We start from the raw sequence: 25,573 nt of genomic DNA, 5'->3' as shown, positions 1-25,573 counted from the left end.
CAGATGAGGGCTAGCCGAGTCTAAAAATGTCACAGACGACGTTTAAAAGCAGTGTTAGTCAGACTGGTAGCAATGTGCGTACCCTCACACTAGCACGGGCAGGGGATAGAGGTAGAATCTGTGGCACACAATGATACAAACTTACAAAACTAATGGAGTGTGGATCAGTGTTGCGCTCATCTGGTCCGCAACAAAGGATTAACAGAGTGGTCGATAATGCGAGAGCTCGTCTAATTTGCTGAGTAATTGTCCTCGAGGTGTAACAATTGCATGCAGCAGCTCACTAGCTCACAAGCCAAACAGACAACCACAAAGACAATCCCGATCTGTTCGACCTGTTTTCGTCAGTTTCCAACTATCGGCTGGTCATTGGCTCCATGAGCAAGCGACCCTTCGTGTACAATCCTACCAATTTAGTCTAATTGAGTATCTCCACTCATTCAGTACTAATGATAGCAACTTATGAGTCTGCCACACATTAGTACTGAGTAGTTGTAGTCCAGATACACAGTTAGAAACCAGACTGATCCCACGTCAGGTTCATCAGCCAGGCTGCAGGCTAGTGGCTGCTGGCTGCAGGCTGCTGCAGGACAGATGGTTTTAGACTCGTCATTATTATTTGGCATCAGAGCTACTTGTTCATCAGCACTGATAATAGTACATAATAACTATAATAACTCGCTTAATTCACTGGATCCCTCCCAGCACCACTATTCACCAGTGTAATTGTGGTTTGAATAATAGTTCGGTAACGATGCGTTCAGACTTCATGGAGTAAGCACACTGCATATTGACGGTAAATCCACCGAGTTTGAAGCGCAGTCACATGTTGTATTGTTGTCTAATGCTAATAGAATTGGATAGTTGATTATACGTGACCTACTATTGTCTAAAATACGTCAATTAGAATCAGTGTCAGATCAATGCAATGCGAGCAGATACCAGCCGGAGAACGGAAGTCCATTATTTTCTAGATTTTTAGCCCGTTCATTCCTCCGATCGCAGAACGTTCGTCTCCCCGTCTTTACCAAATATTTACCAGAAATATTTACCAGAATCAAAACAGTGGATAATATTGTAGATGTTCACTAAGCAGGACAACTCATGAGCCGGCCGAATGACCACCGTGTCCGTGCTATCGTATCCTGTACCCTATTTACCCCTCTAAAGGCCCCTTCACCCACATTTACCCTGGGTCTACATGATCACGTCAGTACTTACACCACACAGTACTAGTAACAGTGACACAGCCACACAGTTTGTATATTCTCAGCCCACCCAGACGAATGTCACCGCCTCCCTCCGCTATATCGGGGTTAGAGGTGCCATTGCCTGGTTACCTGGCAACCTGTCTAACTTTGACCCCCTTAAGTCTCGCGATCTATTGTTGTCTAGTTAGATGTGATTAGCTAAAAGTGTAATTAAAGATTATTATCAGGGAGAGAGGTCGGGTCCCTCCTGCTGCCTCTGTACAGTTTTAATAATATCATGTGTAATATTGGAAACTTATTAGTATTTGTCAGTCAATATCAGATAAGGGAACTGAGAGGTGTTAATGGTATCCCGCAACTCAAATGCTTGTCACTGCCTGGGTCCATGTCAACAATACACGTATATTACAAAATTTTCAACTTTCAGTATGTAAATTGCACGCTTCGTTTATTGGGCGTTTATGAGTCACGTGGTGTGTACGGGGAGTTGTGAAGGGTAGATGTTAGAGGGAGAATGCTAACTGTGGTCCTGTGTCCGCCCCGTCCAGTAGCAGGCACGCTCTTTTAAACCCCATTTTAGCGCACTATCAGGGAATCCCTACACTCTAAGAGTGATTATTGATTAACAATCCTCCGGTCTAAATTGTTTGGCCCCTCCAAGGGAGCCGAAAACTCTGACATTTTCGGTGAAACAGGACGTCCACCCACCATCAGTAGAATTGCTGGAGTCGAGGTAGACTGTTGCATGCTAGAGCTGTAAACAAGGTCCACTCGATCTGGTGGTTCGTCATTGACGAGGCAAGTAATGGGAGCTGCGAGGGTACGCGAACTTAACCACTCACTGGTAAACTATCACATACCCCGAGCAATGTTATCAAAACATTAGCAAGACAAGAAACCTGAGTAGCTAATGCTCGAGAAACAATATAGGATAATGTCGTGGCCGGATTGATCAATTACCCGCATCTGACTTGAAGTTTGAAGGTAATCAGGCGGTCAGGTGGGCTGCATGGTCGTCAAGGTAAACATGACCTCAATTAACGCCAATCAACTCGAATCACGTGTACGGTTTCCAGCTAGACCGCACGAAACTTTATCGCTAAAAGCAGTACAGAATCTTAGTCGGACTACTTTCTCTTGCAAATCTTTAGTGTTCAACTTGAGAAAAAGAGTTCTCGAACGGTCGTTAGTTCGCAGTTATACTTTGTACTCAAGTCATTGCTCACAATCTATCCGTGTAAGTTAGAGGGATTTCCTGACTCGATTTTTCAGTAGGTACATATCTCTCTCATTTATTTTAGTTGTATGTAGTTGTACAACTCAACTTCTGATTCCTTATTTTTCACTGCCCGTGCAAGGGACCCTATGTAGTTGTACAAAGTAGGATTTCTGAGAAAGTCTCAGCACGCTGACACTGTTGTAACTAGCTTTATTTTCTATTGTGTCTAATTGTGGCTAGGTCGGAGCTGCTAGGTATTGCGTCTAATTAATGTGGCTGAACTGCAAGAATTCTGCCATCTAGTTTGCCGACTCGCTGACGGTATGAGCTCGCGTGGGCGCTACCTTCTTGACTCATGTGCCTGACTTTTCTTAGGATCCTAATTCGGATACACTAAGGATATATAGCTAAATTGAGTAGCGACCGGTACAAACTTGTTCCAATCTTCCCAGCCAAATATCCGTGCACCAATCAGGTTCCGGTAATGGTGGCATCAGCCAATGAGCTTACTCGCTTCCCTGGCACGTGTAGACGTGATGTTGGTTTAGTAAGGGATCACTTGGTAACAATTACAGTACTCCAGCTGATTAGATACCAAGCTATTATATCTCACAGTCTCCAGATTACACCGCGTCTATTTCGGGTGTTGGTTCCAGCCTGCACCAAGCACCCACCCACCACTGAGGCCGTTAAAACAGGATATCTATTGGTCCTGCTACTTCACTGTAACCACATCGTATCAGATAAGTAGATACTATCCTGCTTCTCACGAGGGAAAAGTGTTCTAAAAATAGACCAGGTATAGGGAGTGTGTTGCTACATGTGTGATCGGAGGTGGCAGGCGGGTGTGGGGTCCGCGTCGTCAGGAGTCGACCTGGTCTCGTGCGAGTTCGTGTCACTGATAGAGGGGCAGCCACATCACCTCACGTGTCAGTCCCTTCTAATGCTCCCTACAATCGAATTACGTAAATCAAGCTCCAGCGTGTAAAATCAAAATCTATTCTCCCGATAATCCCTGTACAGCTATTATGAGTAAAGGACCATGAGGTTAAGCCCCTGTCTGTCTCCTATTGTAATGTAGTTCACTCTAGTTTATTCAAATACCTATCAGCTCGATGCTGGTCACCTAGCCTTACCTCACTGGGGCTTGTCCAAGCCGCGTGACTTACAAATTTCTTGAAATATAATAGCTGAAAAGAGCAAAATAGTTTAAGTAATGTTTTCTGTGTGGCATCGACACATACAAGAGATTTACAGCAGTGGTTATGGTGCCCTGTACTTTATTTCTAGCTGACCTGGTTAAAACTGCCACTATCGCCACTGTTACCAAGTGCCGAGCACAATAAGTGATCCAAACCGATTTGCATATGAAAACGAGCAGATCATTACACAATCCGAACCTGGTCCGTAATCATTTATAGGCTTCATCCAGTATGATCGCTGCAATCTGTATCATATTAGTAGTAGGTGGAGTCAGCTGTTATATAAACTATAAATGTCCTCATTTTGTGGCCCTAGTTGTAAAGCCATTATCGAGATCTAAGTCGGCAATAATATTTGTAAAAGGCAATATTATTTGGTACGATTTCTTGTGCCTGTGGGCGTTATATTCATTAGCCATTAATCATGCATAATGATAAGGACTCTGTACGAATTATAGATTTTATTTTATCTATTATCAGAACTTAAATTCTAACACAGCTAATTTTCAGTATCACCACTGGTTGCACCACAGAAATCAAGAATGCTGGATCAAAGCCACCTCTCTTCATCTTTACAGGTAAATATTCTCATTGTTCAGAGTTTTTCAGACTCGTTCTAAAGTTTCTCCTATTTAGAAGTGTGCGACTTTTGAGACTGAACTAGATCTGTTCAGCTGGGGTGCCGTGCATTGTTTAGCCACGTGCAGCCGGGCTTCCCTCCCGGCCGCCAATCAGAACTTGTAACTTACTACTGGTGATATGTGTCAACTCACAAAACGAGAACTGCATCGTGTGTTAGTCAGTTGGCGTAGTTTGCGTGTACAGTTTGCATCACTCTAGTCAAAACTATAAACAAAGGGACGCTCACCTTAACGCTTTTGTTTGTTCGATTTGAATGTAAAGAGGCTGAGCCCCAGATAATTGTTTTATTTTGGAGCTTTTCATGGTGAGTCTAGTTTGTTGTAGACAGGGAAATTTCGGCACTAAACACCCTTATAACAGTACAGCACTGTGGGAAACAGAAAATTTTTGTGGATATTCTCTAAATTTTGCTACATGGACATTCTACAGAATGTTGATAATAATTCTAAATAAGGGCACGTCACTCAGTCACTGAAAGTAAAAGTTGGTGATGTTGAGCGTCGACTGTCAGATGTTAGGGTAAATGAAACCTTGGCAAGGCGAGTAAAGTTGAGCAGTTCACAACCGTACAAAGTAGAGCGTATCAAAGTAGGGGGAGGAAAACAGAACTAGAAGGTAGCCTAGACTAAGAGAACCACAAAGAACAAGGTTGCAGTAAGGGCACGAACAAGGCACCGGCCTACACACACTAAATCCATGAGAACCCTCTAAAAGTTAGCGCAGATCCCTAGCCGACCCTGGAAAGGAGAGGCTGCGCTCTGACCCCTGTAAAACTCGTTACCTCATGAATAAGGAACTTGTCACATTAGACGCAGCATTATAATGTAGATATTGGCTTGTTGTAATTGTACCACCACTACAAGCTCTGGATTAGTCCTCGATTTGTCAGCTAGTGTGATTCCCTCTCTCTGCTCGGGCAACCCAGCACTCTCCCCAAGCTCTACTCGGGTACCCATATCAAAACGTGTTTGATCCGTCTCTCAAGTTACACAGTGGAGCGGAGGTGTGCCATTGGCGCGCGTTCCTGTCATGTGCCTGATCACGTGGTGAGCGCGTGGTGAGTGGCACAGTACTGACAATACCAAACGTATCGCAACCTCGTGATAACGGCCGTTTTTCAGCACAGTTTACATTGTTTTGACCGGCTCGTTAGACCCAGTCTGTCTTTTTGTCCTCTTGTTCTTGTTCGAGACACATCTTCTCTCATGGTTATCAAGCCCATTTGTAAGAATGCAAGGGATCTGCAGGTATGCAACTTTTAATGAAGTTTTCAAACCAGTCTTCGATTTACATCGATGCGACATTTTATCCATTCATTCCATGTGAACAATAACCATTACATTATTAACTACATACATGTAGTTAAGATCACATTGAGTACTCTTGAGTCTTGAATACCTCCATGTATATGTCCCTTGAATACCAGTAAGTTTATGATTGCCCCGAAATATAATTATAGTTTGCCGTCTCAACCTTAATATTCTTATATTCTAAGCTGTCTATAATTGAATGTTGCTACAATCGGTCACAACAAACATATTGGGCTGCCACTAACATTGTTTTTCTTGCTGATTAGATCAGCTATGTCTGGTATCTGCAAATCTTCACCCCCTCAATTTGATCAGACGATAATGTAATGACTAATGTACCACTATATCATAGTCGGCACAACTGGGGATCAACAGGGGATCCGCCCTAAACTTGTACCAGATTTTTGCAGAACTGATGGCACGTTTAGCCCGGGAAATAACGGTAATATTCGTGTACTATCACTGGATACTGTGTGATATATTTAGTAACACGGTCAGGTGCCTGGTTCCCTATTTTACGGACAGTGCCGATATGCACGTACAATGTGGGTTAGAGACACAGAATTCTGTCCACTGAGGCCAGAATTTGCCCTAAATTGCGGATATAAATTTGCGTTCGTTTCCGGATTCCTTTTCGTGTCATATTTAGTTAATTTTTTACAACAATTTAAACGCCTCCCCTAGATATACGATCCTATTCAAGAGATCGAAAAAAGTTCTTTTCCCAATAATTCATTGTCTAAAATCTTTAACTTGGTTGATAGGTTTCCACGAGTTCAATAAAATCAATGTCTGGATGACCTCGAGAATGTGTCGGCAAAAAGTAGTGTCTATCCAAATCATCGTCTTTTGGGGGATCTGTAGTGTAAATTATTCGTAGTCCCCGATATATATATGAGCACCTCAACACACCAGCAGGGAACCACAAATCTCTCCCTCTGAATTAACTTACTACACTTCTTTTCTTTATGATTTATGCAAATCTGTTATTGCAAAGCGGGATCTGCCCTCAAAGATCTCATGCCAAGGTTTGTCATTCAAATAAGAATCGGACTTTTGTTCAGTACTTCAATAGATCTACTCCCCAGGTAATCTAACTATATGAATGTGCTGACTGTCAATTTTATTATTTGGCAATTAGAGTGGCCCAACAAGTCTGAATCTTGTGATAGGTGCAATAGGTCAGCATGGTTGCCGTCTTTGGAAGGAGTTTCGCACCGCCAGGTTGTATTAAGCCTGGGTCGACTGGTACCGTGCTAACTCAGTTCTGAAGCTTCACCCCTTCTAACTTCTTTGAAAATCTTTTCCGTAACAAACTCTCTTTGGTACTTTTTATTTCCAAAAGCCATAGTCCGATACAGTTGTTGCAGCGCTGGTCGACACTCGATCAGGCTGTCAGGGCCAGTACCAGGGTGTATGGTTATGTACTGTAAATGCCACAAAAGATTAGTACTTCGCGCACTCAGGTCCGACCTTCCTCCTAGCACGAACCCATATCTGTTGGAGTTACATATTATGTCTGACATGACTCTCAAATAGCTCAAATAAGCCCGGTTCAGTCATCTATCTCTAATGATAATTTCACTCTTCGCGCACCTAAACTCTGAAAGTGCTGCCCACTTTATTATCTTTTTCAGTTTGTAGTTGGATCACTAGTCCAGGGGGAGCTAGAGTCTGTATGGCTGGCTTGTTGCTCCACACAGATCTTCCCACTTTTCCTTCACACCTATATTAATGTTTGGTATGAGATGATGAGGAGCACAAGCCTTACAAGTGTGAATCTCACTCTATATTTGTGTCCATCTGACCTAGCACTGCAAGGCGAAACGTCATGTAAACCTCCCGTTATAAGTTAACCCTGTTTCCGAGTTGAGAATTCAGAATACCAGTAGATGATGATGATGATGGGCCCGCATGTCGGCCGCCCATTGCTACTCCGTTAATAGGTAATTGAAACGAATAATGCTTTTAATTTGAGAGCCGGGGTCTGCCTACGCGTGGCACTCGCTGTGCGCCCAAAAAGTAATTGATTTAGCATTATGATGGATAATGTAGTAATGTGGTGCTAGTTAGTTCTAGGCAGGGGCCCTGCGTGCAATGTTACGGGTTGCCGCTATCGCAAACTCAACCTACCATTCTAATGATACCTTTACTTCTCGCGTTATGTCAATTTCTTAATCTTCCCAGGTTTTGTTACAACTTGACAAAATTTAAAGTTCAAACATTTTAATGCCATGGAACGGCATGGCTTTACATTTAGGGGAAACGGAATAAGTGTCCAATGGTCATTGAAACATTTCGGGTGACTCAAAAGACGTCGATAAGATTTCAATTATTTTCAGAATCATGCCTCAGATGTTAACCTTATTAATTAGTAAACTCTCTCTCTCTCCACCCCCTCCCTCACACGTGTCCTACCCTATCTATTATCGAACTATGATATTTTCACAGGACCCCTAATGGGTTCTCCAAGTACCCGGGCCATTAGTCTGTCCCCGATTGGCCCTAAAGCTCGCACGTTCTGGCGCTAATTCTGACGGCCTAATAATCCTAGTTAAGCTAATAGTGGGGGGCTGATGAGCTGTATCACATGTTAGACCCATTATCTCATTGCCACCTTGCTTCACGCTCACGTGGCTTTTTCACAGAGCTGCTTCACACAAACTTTACCTCTCTAACAAGGTTTTCACATTCTTGTCATACGATCTGCCCTTTTTCACAGTTAAATGAGTCACTTGATAGATCACACTACCTGATAATTATATCACAACTAATTTCTGTGTCACCACTTGTAGAAGGGTCGCTTCAGAAAGAGTCAGTTATCAAACAACGGCGTTGTAGTACCGCTTTGAAATTAGAAAAAAAGCTACGGTTAATAATCCGATTGTAGATCAGCTAAGAGGGGTCATTATTTTTAACGATGTCGATACGACCCAATGCTTCCTTTGGCAAACCGATCGATATTGCTCGGCAATATAATGCCGGTAACCTATGTAGCGAAGTCCTGACAAAATTCTCTCGATATCAAATATCTGCCGACATGGGCAGAAATTAAGAAATTATAACTATAACTTTAGATACTTTTGAAACAAAAACATAAGCTTGTTATGTTTTCAGGGAGCAGCCTCGTTTACTACGATGATGCAGATGCCCTATCCAGACTACACTATCCCTCACGTCCCTTCTCCGAGATATCAGCCTCCAATCTCATCGGAGAGCAGGTACATTTTGATCTGTGTGTCTATTTTGTCATTTGTCTGTCTATCTGTCTGTCTGTCTGTAGGTATTTTGTCTACTTAGTTTTACTGATCTGTATATATCCGAGTTCTCAATATCAGTATCCACATCTATTATCTGGATATATCTTATTGTGGTTTTCGAAAAGGTAGCTATACTTTATGTACTTGAGACAGGATTTTGATATTTTTGGATTTCTGAATTTCTGACTATCCGGATTTTTCCAAACCTTCAAAGATCTAAGAAAAGATTTGCCTAACAACTTTTCAATGTTCGACCACGATAAGATTTAGAAGAAATTGCTTGTGCTTCACAATCATGTACTGTACCTGATTTCCGGGCGGCCCCTGACCAGTGGCCATGTTGCCCGCAAAGTCCCAGTTAAAGTTTGGATCCGGACAGTTGGTCTGCAGATTACTTCCGGATTGTATTAGATAACTATTGTAACTTTAGAGTGTTGGGGTATGCAGTGGTGAAAATTAAAGTTCGTACGAAGAGGCTGACCATATTTAAACTTTATTTAAGGAATAAGGATGTTGTAATAGGTTTGGAGCACTTCCCTTGCAGGACAGTGCGAACCGTAACCAGAGTGAACCGTAACCATTCCATGTTGAACTTATTAAGACAGTTTGATATAGCTCTTTGAGGTCTAACGTTTCACTTTCAATTCACCTGTTTTCGTTCTAGAAAAAGAGTCAAGTCCGGACGTGAACAGGGCTGTACGTGTGCTACTTGCAGGTGTAATGTGCATGCTGTAATGTCGTGAGGAGCCGATATTTTTATAGATCAGTACTTGATCACCTCTCTCCATCAGGTCTATAAGTTCCATCCCACCTGCACTACTTTTTTTGCGGTTTGTTAATGGTTTCTGCAGAACGGCCTGTATCAAATGACATTCGGTAATGAACTTCATTTGCAAAAAGTGAGTTTTGGTAATTTTAGAGTGGTAGTTATATTGATTTTTTTGTGCCGATCGTGTAGCCAGGTGCGGAGTTAGGTAATGGGCGGGATCTTATGTTACAAATTTCATGTTCTCTCTCGGCCTTTAACACCATATTGTGTGATCATGATATGATGCAAGCTGTCTTGACGTTTAATAGATGTTAACCATGATAAAGATTTTCAGCACTAATATTTTTCTGAAAAAGTCCAAGACTTTTTCATAAAAGTAGAATTTGATTCCTCCTTTTTCTCCTTACGCGAGATTCGTTTATTCGTATCTCATTGTAAATATTATAGATGTCAAATTTATTTGGATTTTGAAATTTAAAAATTTCAAATGCCAAGAATTCTATTTGATCCATGGTGAACAGTTTTAATTAAAGCAACATTGTTTCATAGTAAAATTAAATACCCTCCGTTCCTTACACGAGAGACTTGTTTGTTTCGGGACTCAGATCATGTCTATTTCTAATTACTCCTATATAACTAGCATAACTAGCCACCATTACTCTAGGGTAAGGACTATAAGGGTAAGGACTAGGGTAAGCACGGCCTATGAACTGATAACCTTGCCATGCCATACTGATCTTGGACCACTGAGCTAAAATTTCGAGTAATTCTATGAGGATATTCATGTGCTTACTTTCATTATCTTCCGTTTAATGGCTATGTTTGGATGTTTGTCCTTTGTCTATATTTTCTGTATATTATCATAAGGTCTGGCGATTACGTCTAGACATGAAGTCTAGACATTACGTCTATGACTAGCGTCTAGGACTCATGTCTATCGTCAATTTAGTGGAACATATCTGTATAACCGCCCGCTTTGGAAAAGGTTGAATACTGGTCGTTTGCCAGAATATGTGTCTATTCCAGAAATGGAGGGAACTCTGACTAATAGCTGATTCCCTGATCTATATCCGTAATTTTGTTCAGGTCTCTAGTATTTTCTAACTAATCCCTAACTCGTTAACTAAGTGTCTTAACCTCTCAGGTTCGTCAGTCCGCCCAGCAGTACTGCAGCTAACGCAGCAGCTCTCATGACTCAGATGCCTAGATTTGTCTATCTTCGACCTTCCTCCATCCCTGGAGCTGGTATGGGAGTGTGGGCTCAGGAACCTATACCTGCAGGAACTAGATTCGGTCCGTACACCGGAAATAATGTGAACTCTATCGGCTACGCATGGAAGGTAAGTTATAGGAGGGGTTATTTGTGATTTACCGATTGTTTGTCACTAGTATAATGCACGGAGTTGAATTGAGGTAAATATAAAGGCAGCATTCTTTTGGTAACAATTAAAGGCATGTGCTAACAATAAGCGCGAGCTGGAGCCGAGAGAAAGGCAAAGTATTAGCTAATGATTTGAAAGCTGCTCAATACAATATATTATTATTATTGATGAATGACAAGAAAATATAATAAATGAGGCAGGTGATGGTAATGCCAGTAACTGACCACCTCGTCATTTGCCTTACAGAGCTGGCGAGGGCAGGCCAGGCTCGTAGCCTACACATGACTACACCATCCTTGTCATTGGTGCACCGAGCCACCTGCCATAACAACTCCATATGCTCTGAGTGCAGTTAGCCTCGTGCCTTGCTTCTCTCGTGTAGTGTGTCTCGTGCATCCTTGCGTACAAGCCCGCCTGCGAGGGGGGCTCTTGCACGGCTCGCAACGCGACCTCACCGCGCAGGTGCCCTGGTGTCTGGTATCTTCTAGTTGAGGAAATGCTGCAACTTCCCTCATTATGCATCCGAGCCATGCATAACATTAGTGAGACTCGGCAAACTGAAGATGGGTGGGAACAACGCGTTTCTCTGGTTCGCAGCAGACTCATGCGCTACGCGTTAACATTAAGGGACGTGGCGCTCAGACTCATGCGCTGTAATCGGTAGAGTTCGCGCCTACAATTTGAAACAACAACTCTTTTAATCAGCATTTAAACTCCTCAGGGCATTTGCCACTACGAGGTTACAACTCCACGCTGGTCCCGGAAATAGTGCGAACTTAGCAACTTATAAAATAGTTGCCATGTTGCCCTCCCATAACTTTGTAACAGGACTCCTTGTTGTGGGCCCATGTCCTTAGCTCATGAATTGGCCCATGTGTCCTCTAAGTGGTGGCAAATGACAATTTTTACTTTATTTATAGCTTCTACTCCGTGAGGAGAATTATGAGTTGTTTCATAATCATATTCAGAGGGCAAGCTAAAAAAGCATACCATCCATATTGCTGAACATACAAACTTATTCAATAAGTTTGTTCATATGTTTTTTCATAATTGTTTCGACCAATAAGTTATTGGTCGAAACAATTATGAAAAAACATTATGGAATTTAGATCGAGGCCTTAATAGGGAAATTGATTTTAGAAAAAGTGGAAACAATTTATATATTTACATAAACTTAAAGAAATGAACCTCTCAATGAGTAAAGAGTTGAAAGAGGGACATGTTTCTCTGAAACATAGTGTAATGGAGCATCAACATGGGTAATTTTCCATGGTATCAGTTCGCTCTCTTAGATAGACAAAAATCTCGATTTGCATGTCTGCGATTGAGTGTGATTGACCTTTTAGTTGATGAAATTTGAAATGCATCATGTTTAATCTGAACGCCACCTTTTCTTGTCCATATCTAACTCTTTTATATTATTTAAACTCTCCTCAGCCACATACGTATTTTTCATCAATGCGCGCGTTAAAACACTTTTTCAAATTTCATTGAATTTCTTGTCAATTTCGATCGAAAAACTAACAGAATTATTGTTTCAGCAAAGTCCTCTGTTACTCGGACAAACCCCGTCGACCCCTGCTGACCACTGGATGGGCTTCGTTAACAGAGCTCGCAACAGAAGAGAACAAAACTTAGTGGCTTTCCAACTCGGAAACCGAATATTTTACGAGGTGAGTTTATGGGAGAGGATACCCTCCCTTTGAAATGTTTATAGGAATACAACAATAAACGTTTGACTTTTTAATCAACTTTGGCAAAAATCAATTAGCAGTCAATTAATCAATTAACTGTCCCAGGTCACGTGCGACATTCCTCGGGAACGGGAACTCCTAGTTTGGTATGACAACGATCTCGCCAAGGCACTAGGAATCCTTACCCTAGAGGAGATCTCAGCTGAAGGTATGTCAAGCATCCCAACTATTAGATGGCTCATGATTAGGGTTGATTGAGTGTTATTGGACCAGATAAGGTTTATAATTGACCGCTGAGTAGTTAGCTAAATTTACAGGTTACAATAAACAGGTTACAATAAAGTTAAAAGAACTGACAGATTGACCAAAGAACCGACAAATTATTAATAAGTCCAATGTCCATTAATGTAATAATGTACTTGTGACCTGGTCCCAAGTCCAGACACCAACTCTGATTGTTTTTCATTATAATGGGTCGTCTAGTCACTGACTAATGATTCGACCTATGCAATAAAAAGTTTCAGCGATTGCCTGTATTTTCATTAAGTGCCTTGTGCTTTTTTGTGCAGTTTATCCCACCCACTGGCCAGCTACGAGAACATTGCCTCGCCTTTTACAAATCTGCTAAATTTAGAGTTTTACTGCTCGGCGTCGTCGTCACGGCACATCAGCATATGTCTACATAAAATATGGCACATATTCTGCAACTAAAACTGTAATAACAGATCTTTGGTAGAGGGGGTGAAGTAAACCGATACGCCACTTATTCCAGCAAACGCACCGTTCCAACACTCTATACGGGAACTTTCCCTGGAACTATCTGGCTCTGCTCGGGTAAAGTGTGTGGGTAGTAATTTGAGTGGTCACAGTAGAGCTAGACGAACCCGGAGCTCGGAGTGGTATTGGAACTGCAATGTTTGTTGTCGTGTACTCCACATATGGAGTTCTGCCTAATTTCAGGCCGGGATTTTATTTACGCAACTCTTTGTTCTTTTACAGTTCAGTTCGCGTGTTAAAGGTTTTTACAGTCGTGTGCCACTAGCGGCTCCTTTTTGTTTTACATTACATGTAATAAACTTAGCACTGCTTGATAAAGGAGATTTATTTCGTACAAATCCTCATTTTACATTAGCTAGCTTGACCCCGTCATTCGTGATACGTGTAACTAACAGTTTGTGTTGTGTGTCCCCCGGACAATTTGTTGCCAGTGTTGTTGGATAGAACTAATGTTCTGGTAGCGGTGACGGGGCTGTTGCAGGAGAGCAAGGAGTTAGCTGCTGTGTGACTGATACTGCCAGCTCATTGGCTGAGCACTCATAACGTGCAGCTCACTGGTGTGTAACGAAGCATGACAGGAGGAGCAACTCACTCGCTGTGAGCTAGGCCGCGTCTCAGCAGCACTACTCAGTACATTGTTATATTATATCCTCCGTGCTTGTTGTGCTCCAGTCATTAGTAATCATCATCACCATCATGATCCCCTCTCTCTATGTAGCTCTCTCTCTCTGTTAGAGCCTGGCTTTCTTCTTCAGAACGCTGCTTTACCGGTAATTAGACGCGTATCTAGATCTGGTCCTGAAACGGTGCTTGTAACTGCTCACTCCAGCCACTTTGAGAGTGCTAATATTCAGCACTAGGGATGTCACTGTAGGCTGAAGTGTACAAAGCCAGAGCTGCCAGTGAGCCGGGTATCCGGCCAATAGAGCGCCAGCTGGTAGCCCATGTGACCAGGTCGTCCTCCTCACCTGTTTCATTTGCCCTTATATGGCGGGATACGCGGAGGAATTAATGTGTTGCAGTCTTTATTCTGTGTATTTTGATGGGTTTATACCGGGCTCTTTATTTCATTATTCATGAGCTCCCCATTCAGCACGATAGTCCGATGTTACGGATGGTCGGTCCGGTCCGGCCGGGGAGCGAGAGAGAGAGAGAGAGGGAGCCGGAGAGAGAGAGAGAGAGATAGCAGTCAGGGTATAGTAGGAAGCAGCAGCCGACATATGTACCCGCGGACTCTTTATATTAATGCGTGATAATTTGTTCTCATCCCAGTACAGCCGCTCTCTCACTTCAGTCTGCAGTGTACTCAATGTTTCGTGTGTCATTAGCTTCTTACTCCATTATTTTCTCAGACTTCCGATATTACTCCCAGATCGTCATTTCGTAACTCTTTCTATCATCCATTTGCCGCCTGGATTCTCGTTTCTCGGTTCTTTGTTTTAATAATTTCGTCAAAGTTTGCTTGTTTGTTTACTTTTTACGAGATTATTTAACACAGAATTGTTTGTCCTAGCTTGTCCATTCCGACCAGATAGCATAATCTCATGGACAAGAGTAAAATACTTGACATCGCTAAAGTTCTGGCTCTGATTGACAAGATAAAGAAAAACAGCGAGGAGCTAAAGTCTGTGGCTGATTCCTACGGTTAGTCGCTGATGAAAGGGAGTGTAGAATAAGGAGATATTCAGGGTCTCAAACTTCACAACACTCTGTCAACAGTTACTCATGCGGAACAGCTGTTAAAACATGTTAAATAGTTCAGTGTATCTTAGGATATGACATTAACAGTTGTCATTAACAGTTTATTAAAAAACTTTGCATCTGAAAATAAGATCAAGTAGCAACCGCCGCTGATAGAAGCTATTTAAAATACAAGATTTCCATCTTGTTTGGTATTGGGACGTTACAACAATATTTGTCGCTACGTGTTCATCCCTTTTCAAGATAATGTCATATTATATAATATGCCTGGGCATCGCAGAGAAGTAAATTAAGAGTAAAAACCCCATCTTCGGTTGTAATATAATTTCACATCTTTATTTTCTCTAAGTTTAAAAACGAGTCTCGTATTATGAATTATGATAACATAAGGCAAGCTGTCTTACAAAACTTAAGTCATGTTTATTTTTCAGTACGCTTCGTGTTTTAGGTAAATGTATGGTCAAATCAATTAGGCTGCTTGTTGACTGTTGATGGGGACTTTTATTACATGCAATCAGAAACATCTCATGGACTGTGTCTTTCGGACAATTTTTAATCACTTCACCAACTTTGGGTGAGTTTGACGTCTAATAATTCACTTCGCCGCTTGATTAAATCCACGCATCACAGACTCTACATTTTATCATCTCCAGCCCAACTAAGCTCAGTAAGATATGGTTGTTCTAATTCTACTGATTATTTTGCTAATAGTAACGGCTGCTTTCAACTTTACCAATCATTTAACCATCCTCAAACCTGCGACATTAATCTCAATTGTACATCGCAACTTAATACAGTTACACACCCTCCTTTATTCACACCATTTAAACCTCACTTAAAACACGCACTTTCAACCTCAATTTTACATAACAACCTGAAACATATACCCCTCCTATATTCAACAGTTCCACGCGTCGCCAGCAGCTTGAAACGCTAGCTTAGTTTCAGTAACACCTGATTTACCGTTCCGCTTCAAAGACCTCGAAATTTAGAGATTCAACTGTGGGCCCGACTCTGACCACCTGTTAACCTCCTCCGCTCTGATCATTGTTCTAGGTTCTACTACACATTATATACTGTATATTTATAACCATGATCTGGGCGGTGAAGTTGTAAGGCGGGTGTTGACTGGACTAGCTGCTTAATAATCTCACAACATGTTGAAGTTCAAATTAGTTTAGCGATGCTGCTAGCTCATTGTCTAAGAGCACTCTCTCTCTCTCCTTCGTTCTGAGAAATTGAAACTTAAAGTTGTGACACGGTCACGCCTGTCCTGTTTGCAGCAGCTGGTGGCTGTGTGGCCTAGGTTCTCTGTGATATAGTGCCGCACAAATTACTACATCCATTATCATTATTATCATAATATTGTTGCTGATATAAGGGCCTCATGTTTGTGACAGCAGCACACTGCGTATTTAACGTGATTTTGTTAATTTACCACTGGCGGAGTATAGTGGACCATTGTGCGTGGTGTGCTGCAGTCGGTCTCGCCACATTTAAAGGAATAATGGCGCTAACTTGAGCCGGATCCCTGATCGAACAGCTTTGTCATTACCCAATTTGGTCTAAGCGGCTGTAGAGTGCATTAGGGCCTATCAAGAACCATTAATCTGCTTGTCAGAGGTTGCAGCTGGTGGTAATGAGACCTTAGTATTTCAATGAGATCGTATTATTGCACCGTCACGTGACTATCCACTCAGTACCTCTCTCCGACGATATGACGTAAGACCGGCCGTTATCTAATATTATTTACTGGTTGTATTAAACCTTTAAACGGAGCTCGTGTTTTCCAACTAATCCACATGCTTTCTACGGAATGTGATTGTAGACGGTCCGTGGTGGAACATATTTTAGTAGTTTTACGAGCAAAACTGACAGCTATTTAGTTGGTTAGGTTACTGTCCAAATGGTGACAACGACTTAGTTGGGTTACTGTCCAAATGATGATGCCGACTATGAAGCCCCAGCAGTTGAAAATGGTGTTTTAGAAGGAAAGTTAGTGTTAGGCGTCGGTTATTAATTGGTTTGGAAAACGCAACGCAAACGTCACAGTCAGTAATCAAGGATACAAGCAATGCTACTGTTGTCTCTCTCTCTCCCTCTCTCCGCAACTTAGACCACGGAACAAATCTCCTGTAAAACTTCCAACTAGGTAAAAAGTGTTTGTAACTGTAAGATCACTATAGGTGTGACCTGACTTAAAAATATTAAGAGGTTGAATTCACGCCCTTGTCAGTCAGTAACTACCAAGCCAACGGTCATTACCGGTCCATTTTGGAGGGCTTGATTCCTGTATGTGAAACTGAGGCCCTACATAATCGTGGCATTAATTCTATGCAATAGCCAAGGCGGTGCTGGAACTTCGATAAATCTCAAATTCTTCTACTTTCAAAATAGATTTATCTCAAATAATTCTAATCAATTCAGTCTCACATTTCACACAGTTTTACTCAATGTCACTTTGATATATTGTTCATAAGCCACGTTAGAACAGCAGCATAAAAATGAGAGAAATGTAAAAACATATATATGTATAATATATAAACAAAAAGGTATAATTTCACATTGGATTGGATGAACTCTGGTCAGTTAGAAATAATTCGTCAAAAATGATGGATTCAAACCATCATCCCTGTTCCCTGTTCGTCTATATCATGTACATTTTAGGCATCTTCATCAATTTATTATTGGTGTCACGTTTTTGCATGAATCTTTCCGGTGAACAATTTGTCTCAAAAAGTTTCATTTCAGTCCACCCTCTTAATTACATGACAATAGTGCTCATTAGTTTTTTAATTCGACTGATCCTTATTTTGAGAGGTGACTAAGACAGAGTAACATAAAGACTAAACCAAGAGATCAGTACCACCCAAAGCATGGGAGACGAAACACATTTGACATCAAACCTAACGACTACAGTTATTCAGATATCTAATATTTAAATTGAGTCCTCAGTTTGAGTGCATCTTTAACATGTTACTTCGTTTCAGAGGACGGTGCGTATGTTTGTAAAACCTGTCAGAGAGCGTTCTTCTACCCTTACAGCTTGATATGGCACAGAATGCACCAGTGCTCGGTGCCGGGACAGAATACTAACTGTGGGGGAGCTAACGATATGTTATGGTTAGTAACAGCTCTTTAACTTTGTTTTTGTTTTGGTCGACCTTCAATTGCTGTTTGCTTAGTTCGTTGCGTGGGATGATTTGTGTGACGACATTTTCTTTAAAAAGATCTTATGATGTAATTTATCAAGTACGTAGGCTATTAATAACAATTGTTACAATCCTCTAAACCGACTCATTAGTCATTAGCAAGTTATCTTAACGTGCGTTTCCGTCTCAGGTGTGATCATTGTGGAAAGATATTTGCCCTATCTTTGTCCCTGAGAATGCACATCAGAGAGCATTCTAGCACACCTTCTCCGACCAGTACAAATCCGAACCAAACATTCAAGGTAAGTTATATTCTGCTTATTTTTATTGGAAATATCCCAGGTTATTACACATAATTTATTCTTGTGTCCTGAGCGATTTTTTGATCTGCTGGGATGTTTTAAAACTTTACACAACCAAAAATAACCACTAACTTGTTACCCCAGTTTCCTAACCAAACGTCCCCTCTAACCACTACCCTCTCTCCCCAGTGTTACCAGTGTAACCAAGTCTTCACTACAAGCAGTGAGATGATCACCCACATGACCACCCACTCTGCTGACAAGAACCTGCGGTGTGACCAGTGTGACAAGAGTTTCACACATTGCACCCAGCTCACTGCTCACGCTCGCCAGCACATGGTCCCCAAGAACCATCGCCGCATTCAGTAAGTTCCCACTCCTCCAAGTCCCTATTCTCTTATCTCCCTCCTGTCGTTATCCCTATTTTAGAAGTTCATTGTTAAGTTTCTGGCTCGTATTGTCCAGGCGTAAAGTACTTTTCCTTGATCCTTCACTTTTCAAGTTTCCCTGAGACTAATGCTCTTGTTAAATATGTTTTACTCACGTAGATGCGAGCTGTGTGCGAAGAAATTCAGCACCCCCTGGACACTGAAGGAGCACATGAGGACACACACGGGGGACAAGCCCTTCAAATGCAATCACTGCGGCAAAGCTTTCGCTCACCACAGCAACATGATCAGACACACAAGGACGCACACCGGGGAAAGACCCTTCAAATGCGGATTTTGTGGTGAGTTTATCTAGATTTTACAGCTGTGTAACAACTTGGATTATAACTAATCGGTGTTTTTACGGCGTGTAACTTTATCACACTGTGTCAACTTGTCCACAAAGTGATGAAGCACGTTGAAACCGGCATTCTCTGTTCTGCAAGAAAACTGCTTTAGCTCTTTTTCCGCGTCTCTACATCATTAAACTGAGTCTCGAGCTGATCTATTACATTTATGGTTGCACAATTTCCTCTGTATAAGTACCAGCTGTTCCGTGTTACTTATAAGGCTAATATCAGACTGAAGTGTTAAACGTGTCTATATACTAGTATACATGTTCTCCTCTCTCTAACACGGCACCCTTTTCAGGAAAAGCATTCTCGGTACACTCAAACCTGACCGCTCACATTCCGACCCACACTGGCGTGAAGCAGTTCAAGTGTACTAAGTGCGAGAAATCCTTTGTCCACGCTTCCTCCCTCCACAAGCACATGAAGACACATTCCGCTCCCAAACAAGGTAAATAGCCCCTTTATATTTGTACTTTTTGGTGCTTTGTCTGTTTATTTGTCTGGGTAATGTGAAGATGTATGGTGACGATAATGGGCTAGAAATGAAGGCTGTGTGGCTAGTAAGGTTGTACTGCACTCTAATACCGGCTGTATACATCTGCCGGCGAGTATCCTGCTTACAGGAGACTAAGGACTCTATATTGAAGATGACACGATCTCATACAATAGTACAAGTAGGAAACGTCTGACAGGCCAGGGTACCCCAGTGGGCTGCAGTAGAACTGCCCTCACGTGCCCTCACATGTACTTGTCACGTGAGCTAATTAAAGGGAGCCCTAACCAGACCCCCCGGCCCCACCACCTCATGAACTCTGCCTAAAGAATGCGAATTAAATCAGCGATAAGACCTCGGTATACGGGGTGAACTTTTACCTTCTCACTAATCACCCAACAACCCAACATAACCTTGTCTCCTCTTTCAGGCACTGCCTTACATAACAATTGGAAGGCGGACACTACTCTGACCGGATGGAAGGAACCCGCCCTGCCCATGACGTGGCCCAAGACTGAGCTAAACATGGCTCTGGGACATGCTTGGAAGACAGAGGAGACCGAGGTAGCAGCCACTTCCTTTTCACTTTTCAGCTCCGCTAGCGCACTGGTAACTTGAACTTGCAAATCACATTTAGGTGTCAATGATATGTTTTCTGCATTTTATTCATCTTATTCATCCTATTTGAGCAGCAAGCTAACCTGGTTGCTTCAGGTAACAAGCACGTGCGAGTCACCTCCGACCTCCTCCCTGGCCCACATCCAGTCCCTGTCCCACCCCATGTCTCACGCCATGATACCCCAAATACAGAACGTCACCACCTCCCAGCTGCAGTCCTCGCAGCTCGACTGGAAGACCGGAGCTCTTGCTCTCAACAACTCCATCAGGTAGTCCTGCACACTTAGGGAGATCCTAAGCGAGTGCTGCACTCGCTCTAACCGATGTAGTGTGCTATACCTCTAGAGATCGTAGTGAAGCAAGAAAAGAAGGTGCAGGACCTTATTCCTTGATAGCCATCGTCCAGCTTATAATGTGTTACAGAAGAACTTTTTAGTGAGTTGAAGTTATTATTAAGTTATTAATTGCTATTTCGATGGATGACTTATTTTATTTAAAGGACGTGTGTTTTCTGTTATAGAGTAGAAATTTAGGCTGCACGTGTACGTTAGGAGCCACCTAAAGACAACTATATATTGACATTGAATGTGATGAGGACCGATTTGAGGCAAAACCTCAACTGGATGATGTAATGTTGCTCTTGGGAGCAACAAATCCAACTTGTATTTTATAAATAAGTTTGTTCTTGCTCATCGAGCTGATATATATTTAAGCTTTAATATATTACAATTTTATTGGAAGGTGTATATGTTGATAGCTTACGTACAGAGCTATCTTTTTCTGTCGAGATTCAATATAGAAAATTTCACGAATAAAGTGAAACAAATCAAACCTGTTTACTTTCAATCTTTGTTGAATACAACGTAATGAAAAGTAATCATTATGCTAGAAAAATTAGAGAATATTAAGTTTTTAACCTTATCTTACTCATAAAACACCCGTGTGAAGTTTAGTTGAATGTTCGGAAAAGTTGTTTGACCGTTCCAATTTTACATGACTTGCCAACGAAGAACTTTTGACTTGAAGAATTTGGCATTATAGAATTGTGTCTAGAATTGAAAACTAAAGTTTTAACTTCAAGTGTTGTTGCTTAAAGTTTTGAACAGTGACATATGATAGATTCTAGTGTTACATTAAAGAAACTATAAGCTTTAGTGTTAAGTTGAATTGTACTTTGTATTTTATCATTGTACTACGTACGTATAATATTTTTAGTCAATGAAAAACAGTTTTTATTTCTTGTTAAAACCCGTTAGGCACATTTAAATAAATCGACAATAATTGAAGTTGGTAAATCAAATGCTCCGTGATTAATTAAATCATTGTAATAAAACAAATTGGACGACTAAAATTGTAGAGCGAGCCTGGGATACATGAAATAAAGTAAAACAAGTTGATGATACTGACTTAAAGTAGCACTGGCATTTGGGTAATATGTCGATATATCTCCCTCTCCCTCTCCCTCTCCCTCTCCCTCTCCCTCTCCCTCTCCCTCTCCCTCTCCCTCTCCCTCTCCCTCTCCCTCTCCCTCTCCCTCTCCCTCTCCCTCTCCCTCTCCCTCTCCCTCTCCCTCTCCCTCTCCCTCTCCCTCTCCCTCTCCCTCTCCCTCTCCCTCTCCCTCTCCCTCTCCCTCTCCCTCTCCCTCTCCCTCTCCCTCTCCCTCTCCCTCTCCCTCTCCCTCTCCCTCTCCCTCTCCCTCTCCCTCTCCCTCTCCCTCTCCCTCTCCCTCTCCCTCTCCCTCTCCCTCTCCCTCTCCCTCTCCCTCTCCCTCTCCCTCTCCCTCTCCCTCTCCCTCTCCCTCTCCCTCTCCCTCTCCCTCTCCCTCTCCCTCTCCCTCTCCCTCTCCCTCTCCCTCTCCCTCTCCCTCTCCCTCTCCCTCTCCCTCTCCCTCTCCCTCTCCCTCTCCCTCTCCCTCTCCCTCTCCCTCTCCCTCTCCCTCTCCCTCTCCCTCTCCCTCTCCCTCTCCCTCTCCCTCTCCCTCTCCCTCTCCCTCTCCCTCGTGTTTAACTTCAACTAGTGACCTCTCGACCGTGCATCAAGTTGTCACTTGTCATCATTATCAATCTAACCGTGCTCCCTTCCAGTTTTATATTATTTAAACTTTGAGACATTTGGTAAAGCGTGCTCAATCACTTTACACTGGCTGAAACCAGCTTTGATCGATTTATTTTTTAACACTGACTCCGAATCACCCCACAATCCACATGACATAAAGTTAAAATGCTTCGCTGCAATTATCGGCGAAAAACTGTTTCGATCACGTGACTTGACCATTAATAAGGAATTAGGTCAAATTTATCGTTAGGTTTCCGTTTAGCTAACTCTACTGTGATGTGTGACGCCAACCCTAACAGTAACATAACCTTAACCCAATCCCTAGAGGTTGAGTAAATGTTTGAGTTAGGGATTGGGTTAAGGTTATGTTAGGATTGGCGTCAGAGTAGAACTAAAGGGTTAGGGTTAAGTTTTGAATTGTCCGTTAGAGCTATATATTTCTCGGTTCGTTTTACCTATAATGTATAAACATATTCATTTCTTTAGCAAGCCTGTAATTACATTAATGACAATGTAATGTACTGTGAGTGTGAGCTGGTCCCAACTTTTCATTACAATAACCCTGTCTAGTCGTTGACTTCTGATGCTTATAGAGAACCCATTAGAACCCATTATATAGACATTGTAGAGTCTAATTTAGACTTATAGTCTCTAGATAATCCAGTGTAGGTCAGTGGTTTATCATCATCCACATTTGGTACTAGATTAAACAAGATCTGACTATAAATGCTTTTTAAATTGCAGTGTCTATCAGAGTATTTTCAATGTTAGGGTTTTAGTGTGCGATTACTGTCCCTCAACTTTGAACCTTGCGTTTAAAGCGGACGTGTGTAAAATGACACAGTTTTACTATAACCATGTGCTAGACTGCTAGACTGTAGTAAGTGAACGTTTGATGTGTGTCACTGTGTCGATCAAGTGCCGGACGAATTATATTACCACGCTCCCTAGTAATAAGGGAATCATAAATGAATACAACATATAATTGTATCAGTACATACAGTGCTGATACATACAGTGCTGATATAAAGTGCTGATATAAAGCACGGGGAGGGGGTGGGGAAGAAGGGAAGGCTTTGCTCTCCTTAGTACCTAGTTACTCTGCACTAGCCAGTCGACATGAATTAATTCATTCCCAGCTAACATTTTTGTTCCTTCTTGAGAGAGAATGGAAAATAAAAGGTACCACTTTAAGAATTTTGCTACTCAAGTCTCAACCATGGTCTTGAGAACCATTTTCTCACTCAACTCGTAGCCTCCCAACTTCCTAACTCAAAACAGTGTTTTCTGCTCTTCGGTATATACCTCTACTAAAACTTTTGGGCCACTCCGCTTTGATCTAGACATTTTGATATTGCTCTTAGTGTGACAATATGATTGTAGGTATCCTGATTCAAAAAAGTTTAATTCATCCAGTTGCATTGCAATAATGCAATAAAGCTATAAAATCGAAAAATCATAAACGTTAGCTGGAAACCCGAGCTACTTTCGAGCATCCAGAAACCGTAAGCATCAATAATTATTATTTCTGACACTTCCAGTTCCACGAAATTCCAGGCTGAAGAACCTTGAGTATGGAGTATAATATAAAAGTAGCATTATCCAACGTATTTTTTAATATTGATTCCGAAACTCCCCCTATGACATAGGGCTAAACTTAAAACGCTTTCTTGAGGAGTCATTAGCAAAAAACTGTTTTGGTCACGTGACAGGCCAATAAATTAGTAAAAGCCAATGCCAGGTCAGCTTTTAGTTTCTGCTTATGAATTTGAGATATTATATATTGAAAATTGTAACTAGTTTCAAGTCAACCGTTCCACCAAATCCACTTAATTTTGAATTTTGCCGTTTAACTCTTTAACTTTCTGTCGCTCATAACCATGTTACGAGTCTATGCGCTCAGCGCGGTGGCCTCCACACTTATTTACGGTGTACTGGACACTGGTATGGTTACAAAGTACCTAAAAATACGACCAGCTACTTAAAGTTAAAGCCCTATTCTCCCCTTCTATAGGAATAAAACCAATTAAACCGTTCTGACCGTGTGTCTCCGGTCTAAATTTTGAACATGTTGTTTAACTAAAAGGGTTCTGAGAATATATAATCGGTGTGCGTTTGGATTTGCAATTCTCTCGGATGAGCTGTATGACATGGTGTAAAATTATTCCCTGAGAAGTTATACTGTCTAAGTCACGTGACCAGCGAATGATCGTTGTTAAGAGTGTAAGGCACAAGGGTTAGACTTAGGGATCGTTCATTTATTACGTACTACCTCCTTCCCCTCCTTACTCCTTCCCCTATTATGGTGTAGGCACCAGCTGAAGTGCATTTCCAAACCCCCACCCCCTAGGCTGACTTACGTAACATATGTATCATCCCTTAGGGTGTCTATTTGGCCAGAATACAGTAAAAATAAATGTCAGGAGAAACATTTTGGTACGAGCTACTTAGTAAGTGCCCCTAACAGTCCCTTGGTACATCCCTTTCTCTGGTAACTAATTGTATATAAACTACCATACCAACCATTTAACCACGTTTTACTACCAAACTACTACTTACACTTCCTTTTGTAACTTTGTAAGGACCCAATCTTCTATGGAATCCAATTTAGAGCCTGAAACTCTGAAACTGGTTATGTCCAGAGAGGCCGGAGACAAAATCAAACTATGAGTAGCTCCTGGTAAGCCCTCGGTAAGCTCCTCCCTTCACTAACAACGTACTCTGATTCCCACCCCCATTTGTAGAAAACAATTTATTTATCGTTACTCTGATCCATTTTTATTTGTACACGTGACCACTGACTGGCTGACCAAACAATTGAGTGCGCTCCCTTTCACTAAATCGATCGCCCAATATTTTTAAAAAATCTTGTTATAAGGCTTTGAGCATATGTGATATGAAAGTAGCGTTATTCGATGTATTTTTCTTCACAATTGGTGTACAAATTCAGTTTTGCTATTATATCACTGACTATTTTGTTAAATGATTATCATCATCTTTCCTAT

At 41.7% G+C, this 25,573-nt stretch overlaps 1 protein-coding gene across 16 annotated transcripts in view; it reads left to right on the top strand.

Annotated features, from left to right (window-relative positions):
- The window catches only part of LOC134813565 (zinc finger protein 322-like), a 32,887-nt gene extending 11,148 nt beyond the window's left edge, over positions 1 to 21,739 (top strand). For 6 of the 16 annotated variants that reach the window (XM_063821476.1, XM_063821434.1, XM_063821444.1 and 3 more), the window contains exons 2-13: positions 4,143 to 4,210; positions 8,702 to 8,805; positions 10,758 to 10,953; positions 12,537 to 12,668; positions 12,795 to 12,897; positions 18,158 to 18,290; positions 18,510 to 18,621; positions 18,811 to 18,986; positions 19,170 to 19,351; positions 19,701 to 19,850; positions 20,326 to 20,504; positions 20,610 to 21,739. In XM_063821476.1, coding sequence (XP_063677546.1) covers positions 4,175 to 4,210; positions 8,702 to 8,805; positions 10,758 to 10,953; positions 12,537 to 12,668; positions 12,795 to 12,897; positions 18,158 to 18,290; positions 18,510 to 18,621; positions 18,811 to 18,986; positions 19,170 to 19,351; positions 19,701 to 19,850; positions 20,326 to 20,504; positions 20,610 to 20,786 — 1,680 coding nt within the window. In that variant the 5' untranslated portion in view covers positions 4,143 to 4,174 and the 3' untranslated portion in view covers positions 20,787 to 21,739. Of the gene's footprint in view, positions 1 to 2,318; positions 2,487 to 4,142; positions 4,211 to 5,367; positions 5,522 to 7,480; positions 7,531 to 8,701; positions 8,806 to 10,757; positions 10,954 to 12,536; positions 12,669 to 12,794; positions 12,898 to 18,157; positions 18,291 to 18,509; positions 18,622 to 18,810; positions 18,987 to 19,169; positions 19,352 to 19,700; positions 19,851 to 20,325; positions 20,505 to 20,609 lie in introns of those variants that run through there. The other 10 variants (XM_063821510.1, XM_063821518.1, XM_063821417.1 and 7 more) reach the window with 6 other exon arrangements.
- Positions 21,740 to 25,573: the final 3,834 nt, after the last annotated feature.

Source organism: Bolinopsis microptera, chromosome 1, assembly GCF_026151205.1.
Source record: "Bolinopsis microptera isolate Bmic1 chromosome 1, MBARI_Bmic_1.0, whole genome shotgun sequence".
NCBI classification, from domain to species: domain Eukaryota; kingdom Metazoa; phylum Ctenophora; class Tentaculata; order Lobata; family Bolinopsidae; genus Bolinopsis; species Bolinopsis microptera.
Note: the sequence above shows the minus strand (reverse complement) of the source record. Positions and strands in the feature narration are given on the sequence as shown.